Consider the following 19,433-nt stretch of genomic DNA (forward strand, 5'->3'; position numbering starts at 1 on the left):
AGGAAGTTGGCTGAGCGAAAGGCGACAGAGAGTAGGGATAATGGGTAGGTACTCACTTTGGCAGGATGTGACTAGTGGAGTCCCGCAGGGATCTGTCTTGGAGCCTCAATTATTCACAATATTTATTAACGACTTAGATGAAGGCATAGAAAGTCTCATATCTAAGTTTGCCGATGACACAAAGATTGGTGGCATTGTAAGCAGTGTAGATGAAAACATAAAATTACAAAGCGATATAGATAGATTAGGTGAATGGCCAAAACTGTGGCAAATGGAATTCAATGTAGACAAATGTGAGGTCATCCACTTTGGATCAAAAAAGGATAGAACAGGGTACTTTCTAAATGGTAAAAAGTTAAAAACACTGGATGTCCAAAGGGACTTAGGGGTACAGGTACATAGATCATTGAAGTGTCATGAACAGGTGCAGAAAATAATCAATAAGACTAATGGAATGCTGGCCTTTATATAGGACTAGAGTACAAGGGGGCAGAAGTTATGCTGCAGCTATACAAAACCCTGGTTAGACCGCACCTGGAGTACTGTGGGCAGTTCTGGGCACTGCACCTTCGGAAGGACATATTGGCCTTGGAGGGAGGGCAGGCAGCGTAGGTTTACTAGAATGATACCCAGACTCCAAGGGTTAAGTTATGAGGAGAGATTACACAAATTGGGGTTGTATTCTCTAGAGTTTAGAAGGTTAAGAGGTGATCTAATCGAAGTTTATAAGATATTAAGGGGAACAGATAGGGTGGATAAAGAGAAACTATTTCCGCTGGTTGGGGATTCTAGGAGTAGGGGGCACAGTCTAAAAATTAGAGCCAGACCTTTCAGGAGTGAGATTAGAAAACATTTCTACACACAAAGGGTGGTAGAAGTTTGGAACTCTCTTCCGCAAACAGCAATTGATACTAGCTCAATTGCTAAATTTAAATCCGAGATAGATAGCTTTTTGGCAACCAAAGGTATTAAGGGATATGGGCCAAAGGCAGGTATATGGAGTTAGATCACAGATCAGCCATGATCTTATTAAATGGCGGAGCAGGCACGAGGGGCTGAATGGCCGACTCCTGTTCCTAAGTTCCTAGTCAGAGAGAACATACTTTAATCCCATCAACCTGGAATGGAATCAAACAGGTAAAAGCAATGTTCTAACTCACTGCATCAACCAAGTCCCCACATCTTGAGCTTTACAAACAAGCATGAGATTATCCATAAAAGATTCCTACAGTCTTAAAAGAAATTAATATTTTTTGGACACAAAAAAATTAACTACAAGGATGTACGATATAGCACGTAGATATTTATTGAAATTGTTTGAAAAAGTCAAGGATGAAAAACAATGTGATGCAAGAGTTATTGGTTTATTATACAGGAAGAACAAAAATTCATTGTAACAGAAAATTGCAAGGCTGCTCGATATGGTATTTTAGAGCGAACTGTAGAAGATACTGTGAAGCATGCAACTACTACACTATAACAAAGCAATAACTACCGTCTTTGCATTGCAACACAGTACAGATTACAGGAGTAAGAAGTCTCTTACTTTATTTACTTTTGTGTGTTAAGATCACAGGGACCTGCAAGATCTCAGACCTTCAAAGACTGCAAAACAACCTTTGTCATCTTGCCTGGCTTGAAAAAAATAATAGATGTGGTAGGGGGCGGAGGGGGGGGGAAAAGAGAAGAGGATGAGACAAAAATAATAAAATGTCCATTTCTTCTGATATATGAATAGTTTACTGGTACATAAGGGAATTTTAGATACCAAAGTCAGCTATACTGCGAGAAATAAAACGATTGCTATTCTGTGTACGGTGAACTCCTGAGAAATAAATCTCTTGGTGACTCCACTTTGTGCAGACGTGCTTCCTTAAAATTAAAATATTACCTAAACAATAAATAAAACTCCCTCAATGTTTTAAACACCAGGCAAGTCTGACTGGAGGATAAAGTTCTAAATATCCACATGAAACAGTCACTCCGACATGCAACTTGTTGCACTATAAACCTAGAGTAAACTTTGTAACTGTACCAGGCATCCCAGGGCAACGGCGCCATACTGCTGATTGCGTAGATATTTACACTATTTACACAATTATATCCCTTTCGGGTATCTAATATTGGCAGCTTTGAATTATTCTTGCTTGACAGGACTCCTACAGATAACACTACTGGTACCTACGGCAAAACAGAAACAGGTTCTGAAATTGCAATAGGGTCATTACAGGTCTGTATCGTTCTTTCACTATGACGTGGTAGCTATTAGCCTTAAATATTTTTTTGTTCTTTTGCACCCCTACCCTTTGAAGAAATAAGTTTGCATATTAAAATAAAAACACTCAGAATATTCATTGCAGCCTCTTGAAACTGTATATAAAACTGAAATTGTGACCAAATGATGCCCTCCTGTTCTGATCACCGTTGTTTCAGTAATGCTTTGTACACAGCAAATCCTAGGACAGCGAACACCGTGGCGCCAAGACTCGCTCGAAGCCAGAAGGTTGAGGTCTTCAGGTCGGCCTGTGTTGTGTGTCTGAAAGGAGGAAGCATTTATAGTAAGAGTTGAAACATTACAGCAACACAATTTAACATCAGAATTAAAGGTCAGTACATTTTTTAAATGTGGAGGACAATTCCAAACACAAAGCTGTATTTTTTTTTTAAAAAAGGCAAATGTTAAGAGATGTGACTTTCTGGTGGAGGTGGCGGATTTTGAATATGCAAAATGCACAAAGGCTGATCAGTATAACATGATGCAGTGATATGACAAGTATGGCAGGCATGCGCTTTGTACTAGAGGCCACACTGTGCACTTGGAAAGACATAGGGTGCAGGCTACAATAAAACCAAATGTGCCTACAGTGTAATTTGCAACACCATAGGTGATTACTGAGCATGCTCAATTAAGCACTGAGCCAGACTCCTCGCAGTACGACAGCTTAGCAAGTTGGTTAAAGCAGCAGTGTTGTTAAACTGGTTTAATAGTCCCAAGTTAGTTTGTACAAAATATGGCAGTTTTTAAAAAATAAATCTGCTGTAAAATAATGTGATCTACCAAAAATATTTTAAAATATTTAAATACCAGTTTTAAAAACTTTGATATCTTGACTGTTCCACAGGACATAAGTCAGTATGACAGTTAAACACAGAATATGTTAGTGAAACAAAGATTATATTCAGGACTTAATTAAAACAGATATAACTGAGCAATATTTGTACAGTATAATCAGAAAATACTGGAAATATACAGACAGTGCATCAACATTTGTGCTGAGAAAGTACAGGTTAGTATTTAGGGTACATACTCTTATAAGTTCTGAAACATTAACCTGTTTTTACAGGCGCTCAGAGAGCTGCTGTGTATTTTCTATTTTTTGAGCATTTGCAGTTTCTCTCTTTATTTATTATCTGAATTCTAAGTTTGATTCAGCCACTCAGGAACACACTTTACAATCTTGATGTAGCATTAACTTCGGCAATATAAGTGCACTTGTTTCATTCATTCAACATGATGAGAGCTTTTCAATAGTTAAAAATGTAAGGCATTAAATCCTGCATTCTCTTCCTTTCTCCTCTCACTTCCTCCCTTCTACCCTCCTTGTTTGAATGGACAACATCTACCTATATAACTGCCACTGCACTTTATAAAAAAGTATGTAATTCATTGCATAAAGGACTCAGCTATGTCAATGTGAAAGGCTTTTTTTCTATTTATCTCCCTGCTCAATTTTCCAGGAAAGACATTCAAGTGGTGCAGTAAATGGGTAGTTTCTGCTACTCTGATTATTGGCTGCACTTGGTAAAAATGTGCTGCTTTACTCCCTCCTACCTTCATTCTCTATACTTGAGGCATATCCAGCTGCAAGGGGACTAGATCCCATTTAAGTTCTCATTGGATTTCAAGGAACAAATAGAAAACGAGTTTGCAATTTGTACAACACAAACTCCTGGCTTAATTCAGATTTGGTACACTGCTGGTGTTTCAGAGCCTGTTTTAATTTGCAACCAAGGCAATGAAGAAGATTGAATTACAGTGACAAACTAGGAAAAAAGTCAAACACCAGACTGTTAGAACTAAAAATTTATCATTGGATTTTCAAATTTTCAATTAAGAGTTCCTTTGATTTAATTAAAAACAAATTGTCCTGAATTTTGTATCACATCTGCTTTTAGTATGAAAATCAGACAATCTGAAGATAAATGTAAACATGAACTGTCCAAAAATAAAAGGAGGTGCTTTCTGGGATGTATTACACTTTTAATACAAGGCTTCCAGAGTTATATTATTTTCTTCTCTGAAGTCTGTCTGATTATTCCATAATGTTTGCGTATGAACCATGGATAACTTAAAAATCCTTACTCTTACTGAGAACTTTCTGATACAATTTTTATGCACAACACATGCTGTACCTTGGTGCACAAATCATTAAAAACTGAGATCCATTTTTCTATTTAAAAAAATACATACTGCACTGGGACTGCTGCAGAGATTGGAGATACGGCAGTGCATAAATACTCAACATTAGTCAACCCTTACCTGACACCACAGGGCAGCTACCTAGCCCACACGTGATCAGAGGTTTTCAGATTCTTCCACTTACTTTATAAATAGGCTCAACAGTCTCAACACTTACAAAAACTACAGAGGAAGCATATTCTGCAGCCAGTTAAACCTCACTTGTTATAGTATAGTTGACGTGCAAACGCTTTTGAATACATGTACTTTATTCTCTTAATGAACTGTGATCACAAACGTGACTGTGAGTCGCAAAAAATATATTCAATAATTCCAAGTCGTCCTTTTAGTCTCAATTTATGTTCGACAGACATTAAAAGACAAGAACCTCCATGTCTCCTCTCCATGACATGCCTTTAACCAGACATTTTCCGTTGCTATATTCTGGATGTAATGCGTGTGGAGGGGAAAATATAAAATGTGAGGAGTGAAAACTCAAGGAGTGTATTTGATATGGTCAGAAGACCAATAACAGCCAATTTAAATAAAGTTTCTGGAGTATGGCAGAAATGTTAACCGATACCATTACTGCGCATCAGGGATTGTTTTCAAGTGACAGCCATAGGTTGGAGGAGGAGAACTCACTCTGTGTACAGTTACCTGTCTTCACGCTGTAAACTGCGAGCACCAGAAGACTCCATGAAGATAGAATCTTCAACAAAGCTCACGGCGTGTACTTGATGAACGATACTGCCTTCATCGTTTGCCAACAGCATAGCACCCACCTCGTCTACTCGGTCTTTTAACCTTATATATACACATGCATACAAGTATGCAGTTCATAACATGGCACAAAACAGCACGCGAGTAAACCTAACAGTATTACATTTGTAAAAATATCAAATTGATTGGTTAATGGTTTGATTCAAGGAGCAGTCCTGTATAAATCAGGCTTTATTAACAGAACAGAGTATTTGAATCCTTACCCACAATGTTCAATTCCTTGTCCTTGTCATCTCATCAAAACATTCCTTTAATTTTAAATGGATTTTTAGGAGGGCAAGGAGGCGGGAATGGAAGGGTCTATTAAGAATCAAAGTGCCAGCATTCTAGAAAGGACAGAGAGCGCATGGCATAGGTTCACCAGGATGATACCAGGGATGGAGAAACTATAGGTAAGAGGAGACTTTATTTCCACTGTAGCAGAGAAGGCTAAGAGGAGATTTAAATGAGGATTTTAGACTTAAAAAGGATTTTGATAGGATAAGTAGGAAAAGACCAATTCCTCTGGTTGCAGAGTCAGCATGCTTTTCTGTGCTTGGGTGGCTCCAAATCAGTTCCACCCAATGGAGCCTCTCCAGTGACATTGTTGTACATAATTATATAGGCATGTTTATCATGAATCATTGTGCTACGATAACAAAATGAAGCTTCTGTAAAAATTGGACTACATGGGAAGGGCTAAATATCCATGCCAATTAAAACATATGCACTTGCAAAAGGAGGAGGGTTGTGGTTATGACAGATTAATGAGATTAAAAGCAGTGGACTGCTGAAAGATAATAAGCAGAAGGACCTCAAGGACGGTTAAAAGCAGTATAAGGAAGGAAACTGGTCGTAAACAGGTGGGTTATAAAAGTCCGAAGTTAAGTGAAATTGCTGTTGTCAGACAAGGGAAGCCAGCGGCAGAGCAGGATCACCGAACACCAGGACCAAGCCATCATTTGAGTGTGCTTGGAAGGGCAGTGTGTTGACAGTCACGCAAGAATAATATTGTATTATGAACTGTAGAAATAATAAATTAAGTAAAGGATTTAAATCAAATATATCTGATTCCTGACTCCCTGTGCTCTGGAGTCAAAAAAAATAATAATCACCAATACAAGTAATATTTGCAGCTGGTTCAGTACGACAAAATCTCGGGTGAAAGATAAAATGCAGCAGCATAGCAGCAATGAGACCCAATTTATTGGGCCTCAGATTTGACATTAAAAGTATACCAAGGATCATTTTTATGAAGAAATATTTTTTGAATAGAGAATGGAGTTCTATTAATAAAAAAATCTCCTAGACTTTGCTTCACTTTCAAAAGGTAGGAGCTACACTTTTGATTAACTTTATTAAACTTATATGGATTTCTGATTAACAGGACTGCCCCTTTATTAGGATGGCCAAAACTATTAATACAACATAGTCATAACCATTCAGTCACCTGCTATTTTGATCACAAGTAATCTCTGCTCTGTTATCACTTTCTTATCAAATTACCAATGAAAACAGAGGCTTACATCAATACAATGGCCTGTTAGTGACAAGTGGGCTGCAGTCACTTGCTAACTGAGCATGCTCATTCCTGGTCAATTCAAGTTAGGAAAAGTCAGTGCAAGTTAGAGATATCATTTTGGGGTTAACAAGAATCCTGGTTATTGGTGCAGTGGGCCTCAAGCACCAGCAGACAACGATGTGAACAGCAGCAACAAAGACATTCGGGAAAAATTGACCATCTGAAGGCACGGCAGCAAGAACAAGAAAATGCAAACGTGAATGCAGATACTTTCAGAGTCTACCTAATAAACCACATCAGTGAAGAATTAATTCACAGTAAGCAACAGCTACAAGTTAAGGATAATAAAAATTCAGAGTCAACAACCACGTATTAAGGCAGTTACACCAGCGTTTCACTTTGAAGGCAGTTACATTGCAACATGGATGCAAGGTGACTACCAGGTAGCTACAATACTGGAGCTCGACTAGGACACCCAAGTCTGAACACCAGTCACAACAGTCATTTACATTCAGGCTTCCACTAAGGGACAGAGCTGTGATACTCTTGGCAGTGTCGGTACAAGGGAGAACCCAATATGGGTAGGGTGGGTGGAGGAGAAGAGAAAATAGGGGAGACCTAAATCCCTTTTTACACACTGGTCTACCAGGTTTTCTAGTAACTAAGGAATGTGTTGACGGAAATGACTTAAGCAGCAGGGAGGAGGGCTGGTACAAAAATATAAATATATGCTGAAGTTAAATTGGTCACAAAAATATTCATACTAGATTAAAAATAATTTATTGTAGCATTCATTTTCAATAAACAGTATATTCCGCACATTTACAAACAAGTAAAGAACTGAATGGTTGGCACTAAAGCAATTAACCAACTGATCCTTCCAATAATGGATCTTGGTGCACTTGACACCATCAGATTAGAAATAAATAGAACTAAACTATCAAGAGATCTGCTGTACTAATCACCTGCAAGTCATCAATATTGCTCAAAGAAATTGTGTCAAATACCACCAAAGTGAAATCCTGCTAATGAGAGCCAAGAAAAATTAAATTAAAAAATAGAAGCCAAAAAACACAATTACATCCAAAGCAAATGATGTATTAATTTTTCCATCTCAATGAATCAAGCCAAATCTTGAGGTGGGGGGGGGGGGGTGAGAATAGGTAAACAGGCAAGATAAGATAGTTAGTAAGAGGTGCTGTGATGCAAGAGGAATAGAAACAGTGCCAGACAAGGCAAACTCAAAATGAAAATAGACACCTAAAAGAAAGAAAATTAAAAACAAAAAGAAAAAAGTACACGTTATGACACACTAAATTATCCACAATTTATCTTCACTTGTGCATGCAACGATGAATCATTAGCTTCACAATGGGAAGTGTAATAACAGTAGTTCAAACCATCAAGCTTTGGGATTTAAAAAAAATTGAAATGACATGTTGAGTGGGGAGCATGTGTATTTTTGACATGTATGAAGATACAACACTGGAACTACAGCACAGGGCAAACGATTCATATTAACTTGGAAACCTAAAATTACAATTAAAATTCTAATAATAGATCCCTTATTACAATAAGTTTTACATCTCAACTAGAAACTTGCAACTTAATTGCCAAGTTTATGTTCTGCCTCCCATTCTAACAGCCTATTCAAATAATGAGAAAATGGGTTAAAGGTCATTTTTCTGCAGGCTGTCCATCCCATTATATTATCCAGTCAGCATCCTTATGAAATAAGAGAAGCCAACAACTCCAGCAATAAAAAGCAATTTTGAACTTTTAAACCTAGTTTTGAATAAGGAATTCAATCTGGCAATTTGAAAAAAATTCTCATTTTTAAAACCTCATGTGTTAGTAATTTATTATTTGGAGCTGTTATTTATTCAGCAGGGTAAGAGTTAACTGCATTAAACAAAAAGCCAAATACAGGTGTCTATTTTAGTATCTTATAAATGACAGATTTAGTAGAAAAAAAACCAAACACCTTTCATTCAAATAGTATCAATATAATTCACAATAGTGCAATTCTTGATGTTCACAAACAGGCACTTCCAGCACAAGTCACTTAATAGTGATCAGGAGAGGGAACTCTGGCTGATTTTCCTCTCTTTAACCTATAAGCATTAAGGACAATCATAGTGGCTTTACCATTACTCCGGCTGAGTTCAGTTAACTCACCATGGGCCAGGAATTGAACCCAGGACCTGCTAGTGTAACATAGTTACACACAGTCTTTGCCAATTGAGCTACTTTCTCTAGTTTAACAGACTTTGCAGATTTAAGACTTGATTAATGTACCACATGTGGTACACATCAACACAAATTATATACTAGCTTTACAATTCTTGAAAGCAGTTTTTAAAAAAAATTGTATACTCCACTATTACCACATTTTTATATAGGACAGACTTTGGGGGAGGGTGGAGAAAGAGTTAGGAGAAAAGCAGAGTGTCAAATTTCAAAGTAACAAGACTAATTTACCTCCAGTTTGTAAACTCCAGATTAAAATAGGATAGTTTGCATGTCTCCTTATGTACCTAGAGCACAATGGATCCCTTTTATTACTGTTAGCATGAAGGTTTGAACTCCCAGAACAGATCCAGAACTGAGAAAAGCTTACCACCCCAGCTGTTAATAATGGCAAAGGGCATCGCAGACAGAAGCCAAACAATACAACCAACTGTACCAGAGGTAATGTCATTTTCATATGACCCCAGGACACCTCTCATTGGACCAATGTAAATTTACAGGATTTTAACAAAAACAAATTAAGCGTTCCTACATTGTAATATATTAGTAGTACTAACTTTTCCATTACAGAAAATTGATGTGCTATTAAAAAGTTTAATTGATTATTTTTATAATAATCTGTAGGTTGCTGTATTTCACCCTACTTTGGAAGGTTAGCAAACCGCAGACAAGTAACCCTGCACACTGAACTGCAACATTACCATAATAATCCCTTTCTCTCCACCCCCAAAAAATCTATTACTAATTTTGTAGATGTAATTTCAGTTAGAAAACGTGAATAAACTGAATACCTTAAAGATGCACATCATTGTGATGAGAGGCACTTGATCAAAATTTCAGCATTCCCGAACAGCAAGTTGGTTGTACTCTGGGGTCCTGTATTTGTTTAATGATTCTTCAATAGCAGCCTTATTCATGGCATATCCACTGTTTTTTTGTTGTCCCCAATTTATAATTTACATCACTTACCTGAAGGAAGGATAAGCTGTTACACATTTTCCACTTATATATATGGAACCAATTAGACTAAGCCCAGGTGGTTGATCTCTGAACTAGTTTAGGGAGTTACATAGAGGATACTGCAAAATACAGACATTTCCATGCACCGAGTTCCTGATTTCAGTTGCACACTTTTGCAGAGAGTTCGTGAGTTAAAATGAGGCATTTCCTCTTACTTTCCCCTGGACGTCCGAGTAGCCAGTTCTTTTGTGGAGCAGCAGTTTAACTGTCCTGTGGTATGAGAAGCATCATGAACTGGGAAGGGAGAAATAACTTAACAAGAGGGCATCTCGTCCTGAAAAGATAATAGCCCACGACTGACTCAGACATCACAACTTAAGTACCAAAGCTTTTCAGGCCAGGCCAAATAGATGATCTGCTGTACCTCACAGATTAACATGCAGTATTCTATTTATGATTTGTTTTAGAAAAAAAACACACCCTGAGTTAACAGCTTCATTATTTAAAGCTCAACCTCTCTTGTATAGAAGGGCGAAGTGGAGTATGAAATTGAGAGAGAATGTGATTCTGAGTCTGGGGCCTATGGTGGAAATCTCCAATGCATTATTACTTACACAGAAGAACAACTGTAGCAAGGAGTCAAGAGTTGCTGCTGTAAGTTTCAAGCGGGTATAAAATGAAGGTAAAAGGCTCTTGTGGGAAGCTTTGATCGCATTGGAATAGTGTCAACTATTTTATTCTCTCTTTAAATAGATAGCAGCATTACCCTGGAAATTATATGGATATTAACTTCATCCTTATAGTGCATATATAGAAGCACATCTGCTGGGTGCAAAGAATATAAATCCAAGCCAGTGGGAGTTTATGAAAATGGTTTGAAAAAGTACTGGAATCTTTTAAGAACATGAAGAGTTTATGAACATAATTGACATCTCTCAACTTGTCCCATCCTTTATGCTCTTCTTCCTACTTGCATCCTTCTCAGTGTTGACGTCAAGATTCGTTGTAGCATCTCTAACTCAGGACCTCAAAATGGAGGAACTCCTTACCTTCTTCAGTCTTGCCTTCCTCTTACAATCTAGGGTTTTAAAACCCAAGCTAGGTGTCAGCTAATCACTACTTCTTGACTTACCCTGTCTTCTACTTTTGCCAACCTTTGTGTTTTGCACTGCTGGCCTTGGATCTTCACCCAAGTTTCCCCAATAATAATTTAAAAAGTGATACGGTCCTTCCACAAGATTGTGGCAAACGTGAAAGCTGATGGGATCAAGGAGGAAGTTGCAAATTGGTAACAAATTTGCTACAGAATGCGAACCACAGGTCAAATCAGCAGCAATAGTTCAAATTGGGTAACTGTGATCAGACAAGTCCAAAGATTACGACCAGAGAACCCTATTGGTCGCAATAATTATCTTAATTACGTTGTGGATTCAAGTCCCACCCCAGGATTTAAGCACATAATCCTGACTAAGACTTCAGTACCGAGGGCGTGCTGTCTTATTATAGATGCTGTCTTTTGGATGAACATTAAACTCAGGACCCGCTCACTTGTTCAGATGGATGTAAAAGATCTCTTGATACTATTCAAAGAACAGGGGCGTTCTCCCAGTGTCCTGGCCAACATTTATACTCAATCACCACCACCAAAGCAGATTAACTGGTCATTTATCTGATTGCTGTCTGTGGTAGCATGCTGTGGCAAACTGGCTGACACATTTGCCTACATAACAACAGCGGCTACACTTCAAAAGTAATTCTGTGGCTATGAAACACTTTGCATCGTCCTATGGATGTGAAAAGTGCTATATAAATGCAAGTTCTTTTTTTCTGTTGTGAGTAGTGTCAAAACTTGCAGATGATGCGGAGATGTGTGGGAAAGCAGAATGTTCTGAATAGTCCAAAATGATTACAGAAACAGCATACCTAGGCATACAGCTGTATTTAACTTTGAGAAACGTAAAGTATTTAACACATGCTGGGGCTCAAATAGATTATAGAATGCAAAGCACTTTGTTAGATAAAGTAGATCTTAGTTATTGGGTGTGATAGTTAAGAAAATGTTTGAAGTATTTACACTAATTTTAAGATGCAAACAAGTCGAAGGAAGTGGCATCATAAAGCAGAAATGAGACCATATAGGTATGAAAGTAGCAAAAAGCATATAATGTGCAAAAAAATGGTTCTAGGTTCACAGATCACTGGTTAAGGGAGATAAATCTTTTCTCACTAAAAATCACAAAAAGGTATTTCTTGCTGAACTGGGGACACAGTTTTAAATACGAAGAAACCAAAAAATAAATCTACTTTAAAGAACAACTTCTTCACATCTAGGTAACTTATAGAATCGAATGTAACCCAACGCAATTGATACTAACTTAGGTAAAACATACAAAATGGAAACCGATAGATTTCTGATTAAATTGAGCACCAGAGAAATGAAGAGAATGACAGCCCTGGATCAGGTTCCATGATCAAGATCTTACATCTTCCTGTCTACAAATCTTACTTATTGTCACATTTTTGTCACACTTGTGTCAACTTCTCCCCTCCATTACAACTTAGTACGTCCTCTGATATGCCTATGTAAACTTGTAATTACATCCACCCAATGGCAATATTACAGTTCCTCAGTTTTGTGTTTCCAAGTTCTCAGCAGAGAATCTCCAATGCTCCAACTAAGTCTACATCTCTGCATCCCGAACTGCCCTAAGCTTTGCTCTTTGAATATAAATAACAATATATTATATAAAAATGGCAATGTAGGACTTTAACATGGGAATTGAACTACATCTGTGCACCCTGGCCCAATTATTTCCTGCCTTATAATTCCACTTCACCTGGAGACCAGCCTTGGTTATGACTCCCCATGCAACGCCATGGGAAATCGACTGGTATTTCTTAAATTCACATATACACAGCTTTTTAGTAATTTTATCCATTGCCCCCCCGTCTCTTGATACTGTGTAATGGGTAGGGAAAAATATGATCAGTTCGTGTAATTGGGGTCCACAACCCTCCCACCACTCAGACAAGATTAGTCTCTGGGAGGGGAACGGGGAAGGGGGTTTGGGCTGGTGCTGAACAGTATGTTTAACATATGATCACAGTGTAGCTGTGGGCAGGATTGTTAAACAGTCCTGGTCAGTTTATACAATGGATACTTAACTATTTTCATAAACTACACAGACAAGTCAAATATGCACATATAAAACTGACACAGGTACATGTATCATATCAGCACATCCCTTCCAGAGGTGTATATGTTGTATATTGGATGTACACCGTTTACATGGTTCCTGTACCCAACTGAAATGCTGGACAAGTAAACACCAGCTCCTCAATCACTAACACATCTCATCCTGCTTTCAAATAGTTACCGTTTTAATAGATAGTCACTTTATCTAAATTACAAGAGCTATACAATACCATATAAAAGTCGTGTCAATTTAAACTGTGTGTACTCAGCATTTGGCTATATGAAGGATTACATTTGATCAGCCTCAACGTATAAAGCAATCATTGTAAAGCAGTACTACTGCACTATGATGATGCCAGAGTTCTAAAGTATTGAAATCGCCAAATTTAACACTGATCTGAAATAACAAATAATCCTAATTGTTATAAAAAGGAGAAAAATGCATCTGACTCATCCCTCACTTCATGTTTCAGGCTATAAAACTGGTGGTTAAATGGAATGAAGAAGGAATTTTACACAAAGTCTGTTCACTCTCTAGTGCAGTTTGAGAGGGGGCAGCTTGGCTCTGTTGGAAGCACTTTCACCATTGAGTCAGAAGGGTTGGGTTCAAGTTTCCACTCCAGTACTTCTGAACGCAATCTAGGCTGACACTCAAGTGCAGTCCTTCAGAAGGGATGTAAAGCTGTCTGGCTGCACTGTGGTTCTGGTAGACATTAAAGATCCCAAGGCACTATTCGAAGAGCAAGGTATTTCTCCTGGTATGGTGGCCAACATTTCACCCTCAATCAGCACCACCAAAACTGATCAACTATCCATTCATCTTACTGCTGTTAATGGGGTCTTGCTGTGTGCAAAATGGCTACTTTGTTTTCCCATATAACAGTCATCACACTTCAAAGTAATCCACTGTTTGTGAAGCACTTTGGGATATTCGGAGAGATGAGATAAGGTGATATGTAAAGGCCCCCACATACATCGCTGATACTTATTTTACAAATATTCTCATCTACAGATATCCCAATGGATCAAGCCCTTGCTGAAGATTTAAAAATACCTGATAAGGGAATGCCTTAGCTACATCACTTCAGCATTCCTGAGGGGAGACATAGAAAAGGGAATATCAATCGAGCTTCTTTTAAATTGAAAACAAGTACCTCAAATTTCGGGATAACAATTTGCCCCCAACTGGATTCTCCGTAAAGCAAGGTAACAAGGATGGCCAAGAGATAACAGTAATATTGATACTTCCCTTTACAACATTTTAAACAATAACGACGGTTATACTGCCAACTCACAGTACTCCTGAATCGAGCTTATTTAATGCATGCACATAACTCTTTGATCATTAGAGACTGTGGGGGGAATTTTAACCCCCCACGATGGGCGGGTTTAAATTGCTAAAAATGTGAAACCCAATCCCAACCTACTGCAAACGCGCCTAGTTCCGGTTTTACTGTGGTGGGTTGGAGGACGGCTGAGTTCCCTGCTCTGGAGAGGCAGGTCAGTGATTGTAATGTTAATGAATCTGCTCTCCTCAGATTTTGGCAGCGGGTCGGGTATCCCAGGGCTCGGGATACCCGGCAGCTGAAGGGAGGCGAGAACTCCCGGCTGCTGCCTTCTACAGCAGACTTTCCCACCCGGCAGCCTTCAATCTGGCCGGCTGCTGGGCGGGAAACGGGAGTAAAGAAATTCTTTTTTTTATTATTCGTTCAGGGGATATGGGCGTCGCTGGCAAGGCCAGCATTTATTGCCCATCCCTAATTGCCCTTGAGAAGACGGTGGTGAGCCGCCTTCTTGAAACGCTGCAGTTCATGTGGTGAAGGTTCTCCCACAGTGCTGTTAGGTAGGGAGTTCCACGATTTTGACCCAGCGACGATGAAGGAACGACGATATATCCAAGTCAGGTTGGTGTGTGACTTGGAGGGGAATGTGCAGGTGGTGTTGTTCCCATGCGCCTGCTGCCCTTGTCCTTCTAGGTGGTAGAGGTCGCAGGCTTGGGAGGTGCTGTCGAAGAAGCCTTGGCGAGTTGCTACAGTGCATCTTGTTATGAGGTCCTGCCGTTAAATTCGGCAGGACCTCTGCCTTACTGGTATTTCCGGGTTTCCCGGCGGCTGACATGCGCCCCCGCTCCCTCCCCCCATAAATATCGGGGCCTTAAAGGCTGTTCAGTGGAGCAGAATTCTTTTTAATCTTTTAAAAAGTTGGCTGTGCATCCACTTTGGCCAATGTACAGTATTAGCAGTGAAAGAGCACCTCCTCAGGGTGGTCTAACTACTAACTTTGGAGATAACCGATAACATTATTTTGTACGCATAACAAGAGGTACAAAATATCACTTTGCACTGATGTCTATTGTGCAGTGTAACTGTGGCAGAATCCGTTCAACTGACTAGTTTCCTTTCCACATTGTGTCTGCCCAATACATTCAATATCCTTCCTTCCATCGGCATTCTTTTCAGACTTGCAAGCCAATTTTCGATAAAATCATCAGTGACTGGAATATACCCAATAATTTTAAAAGAAAATATAGTAATCTTGTTGAAACATATTTCTCAATGGCCACCATCATTCTTGCACATGAAGTCAAAAGAGCTTCAAAGGTTTTTTCCCCCCCATAAATAAACTTTTTTTTTAAAAATCCCTCAAAATTAAAACCCTGAAAATTTAAATAATGCAGTGGATATGCTGAGTGAAGCTGACTTTTGAAGATTTCCCTCTCCCCTTGAAAAACACAACCAAAAAAAAACCTTCTGAAACCCAGTAAATAAAATGAAGAACCTGTTAAGAACTGCAGTGAAGAATTTGGTCTTTACAGATTGCAGCAAGTCTGAGTTGAGGAAGTTCTGACAGATGCAAAATGTACACCTGTTGCAGGTACATAAACAGCGTAACCGGGCATGGCTGCGAAAACACACAGAAGTAAGGCAGTTGAGTCTCTACTTGCAAAAATAAAAAAGCAGATTCACACCATTTTCGAAATCAGTTGCAAAGGCACCAAAAGTCCATCGCTAGTCCTGAACACATATCATCAAGTCCCCATAGGGAGAACACACAACATGCGACAATCCTACAACAGAGGAAGTAAATCTCACGAGTAAGACCGGATACAGTGACAACAAAACAAAAAAAAATAATAAAAGCACTCGCGACATACAAGAATTTTTTTTGTTGTGTTTAAAAGATAATGTGCGACTGCAGCAGTTCCAGCCATCCTGGGTTTTGAAAGAAAATAATACCAAGCCTTTGTAATACTCTACTGCATTATTGGCTGCCATTCCTCTGTTGAAATCAAGATTTTATTTTACAAAGTTTTGCCTATTTTAAAGAATAAAGAGAAAAAAATTGCATCACGGATTAATCCAATTCTAATTGAAACCGGATGCCAGCTGTCATACTGTCAACAGCCTGCAGTTATTACACATTTCAGAAGTCATCTGCATGCACTTAATTCCACCACATGCTACAAAGAGGGAAGGAAGTAATGTTTTAGGTTGTCCAGATAATACAGGCATTCTGCAAACAAACTGGATATGTGAGATTATAAAATAGAAATATGCCAGAAGAGTGGAATTCCATTGGTAGAATACTCTGCTGCATATCACAAGAATTGATTAATTTTGGTTAGTTTCTGTACAATGCTGTGCATAGGCCATTAGATTGGCCTGTGTTTTGATTGATACAGATCTGTGCCTCTAAGAGGCTCATTTTTAGCTGCAACCTCTCAAATCTATACCTTTGGTGCAATAGCAAAGTGCCTAAAATTTCCCTTCTAGTAAACACCCAGTACAAGGAAAACATTAGGAACATTTCAGCTGTGAGACAGACTTCAGGCAGAACTTGCAGTGAAAAGAAGATTTGCTCTTTACATTAGCCCAGTCTGAAGGGAGCCTCACGGCTGACACATCATTTGTAGTTTTTTTTTTGTGTGGTGTGTACATTAGAATCATTTTGCAGCCACCATTCTAGTCCCATAAAATTGGAATTTCAGTCCATCTTTCTCAAGTTGTAGAATGCAAGAGCAATAAAGAGAGCCAACTCTCCTCCACGTAAAGGGTCACGTCAGCCTAGCAGCTTTCCTCCACTCAACTGAAACTGCCAGAAATTAGAATCACATTTGCAAGAAATATAAGGCAGCTTCTCTTAGATCTAGGGGCGTGCACTTTTAAAGCAAGGCACCAGAAGAAAAGTATTGTACTCCCCTGAGGAGAACGCAATTAAATCGAGAGATTTCAAAAGGCTGACTGACAAGAAAAGGATGATTAACTTTCTCTGCAAATGTTTAAGCAGTGAGTACTGACATTAGAAAACTATCTGGAAGGAGGCGCCTGACAACGAGAGGAGTTGAATAGCTCAGCTGAAAGGACAACATTCCTTGCCAACAATTCCCCCCACCCCCACCTCCAAAACAGTTACTGTATCCACAGATGTGAACTTAATTCCTTCCCATTGGCCATGCTCTAACTCTTGCCCATGTCTAGTATCCTGCTGGTGCCCCATCAGCACTTGCTTTAAAAAGAAACAGAAAAGGAAGTTAATTAATATTCTTCGAAGACTTGGTTACAAATTGGTACTCTCTGAAATTGCACCTTTAAAAAGTGGCATGAATCAATGCGCCTGCATTTTATTCATTTATGGTCATTCTTCCTTCAGTTTTGCAGAACATCTCCCTGTTATTATTTCAGATCAACTTCTAAAACAGCGCTTCAATCTGTAGCTAACGATGGTGATCCATGCAAATCTTAACATGACTCATGCGGCACTGTGGTGGCCTGATGTCCTATACTTACGGATACATGGCTATGGTGGTCACTTTGACAAAGAAGTCTTTGCTTGGTGTGTCGACACTATTGCAGGTATAACTTTGAGGTGGTGGCATTTTGTGTTTGTTGCAGAACTCAGCGGGAGAAATGCTGTGGTCTTGTTTAGCTTCGTGCAGGTCCGACTTTGCAGCTACAATAATACATGGTGTTTTGCCGTCAATGAAGTGTTGCTATCGTCATCCCAAAAAAAGAACAAATTCTCATTAGTTGCGGTGTCAGCTGTAATGAGAGATTAATTAACACTTGTTCCTCATCAACTTTTTGCTAAGTTTAGAAATAGCTTCCAAATTGAACTGGAGATCAGCAGTTTTAAAATTTGAAGTTTCTATAATGGTTTTTAAGGTAATTACACGAAAAAATGTTGTAAAATTGGCATCTTTTCCCCAATTTTCTTCCCTGCTCCTCTCGGCACATGCTGGGATATGATTCCATGCATAGCAGCCCCCTCTGGCACCTTGCCAAGTAGTCATTACTCACTAGGAACCTAGACAGTGCGTCTCATCAGGCTATTTGATTCTGGGGTGTCACAGCTGAGCGAGGGTCACTGGGCAGTGATCAGGAGCAGGAATCCTGGCCTACTTTCCCCTTCCTTGCCCAGGGTACGGAGATCAATTATAGCATTCCTATTATCACTAGCAAACTCAGCACTGATGGGGAATTCAACCTGGAACCTTACTGATCCGTGTGGTTCACTTACATGTTACTGATACCAACTGTGCCATAAAGGAACTCTTGTAAAATTAGCTTAATTAAAAAAAGTTATTTTCTTTCTTTCCTTAGCACCGTCTCATCATGCACCATCCCCGTGGTGATCTGCTCCTAGCCAAAACCATGTCACTCAAGTAGGACTGTAAGTGATTTGTACGTGAGCAGCTCACCGTGCTATTTTTTCCTGTCTGTGAGGAAGTGCATATTTCCACTTGGTGTTTCTCAACAGCAGTGGAGATCAGGAACTAAAGTAATCACAGCTACAAAATGTGCCCTCCTTCTCTATGCATTTCACACTGGAACACAACACTTCTCCTAAAATTGTTTAAACGGACAAAGACAATCATGTATTCGACAATACATTTTCTACAGGTGTAAAATCTTATTTCCTTCAGTGTGCATCAGGCATTGTTTTGTTGTATTGGCTAGCTGATCAGTAAGACATTTTAATAAGTACAGCCCTGCTACCGACTGAATAATGTCAATATAAATGCTGGTATGCCCTTTCCTCTGTCTGGCAACCTCCCGGACAGGACTTCTCAAGTTATATGCAATATAAACATGTCTGACCCCAAACCTAGTTAGGAGACTAAGTTTAGCACATTAGATTACAACGAGGTCTGTATTCTCCATCAACAAATTTAGCCTTATATAGCACCTTTAACATATCAAATTATCCCAGTGCTTCATGGTTGGATGTCAGACCAGAGCATGGGTAGGAAAGAAATTAGCGACAGTGACTCAAGAGTAGGTTTT

General features: G+C 39.0%; 1 protein-coding gene across 4 annotated transcripts in view; it reads right to left on the bottom strand.

Annotated features, from left to right (window-relative positions):
• Positions 1-1,283: 1,283 nt before the first annotated feature.
• LOC137341027 (mitochondrial Rho GTPase 1) overlaps positions 1,284-19,433 on the bottom strand; it is a 60,134-nt gene continuing 41,984 nt past the window's right edge. For 2 of the 4 annotated variants that reach the window (XM_068003868.1, XM_068003867.1), the window contains 4 exons: positions 17,937-18,139; positions 15,928-16,050; positions 5,120-5,266; positions 1,284-2,536 (listed from right to left, as the gene is read on the bottom strand). In XM_068003868.1, coding sequence (XP_067859969.1) covers positions 2,419-2,536; positions 5,120-5,266; positions 15,928-16,050; positions 17,937-18,139 — 591 coding nt within the window. In that variant the 3' untranslated portion in view covers positions 1,284-2,418. The remainder of the gene's footprint in view (positions 2,537-5,119; positions 5,267-15,927; positions 16,051-17,936; positions 18,140-19,433) is intronic. The other 2 variants (XM_068003869.1, XM_068003870.1) reach the window with 2 other exon arrangements.

Source organism: Heptranchias perlo, chromosome 23 (genome assembly GCF_035084215.1).
Source record: "Heptranchias perlo isolate sHepPer1 chromosome 23, sHepPer1.hap1, whole genome shotgun sequence".
Lineage (NCBI taxonomy): Eukaryota > Metazoa > Chordata > Chondrichthyes > Hexanchiformes > Hexanchidae > Heptranchias > Heptranchias perlo.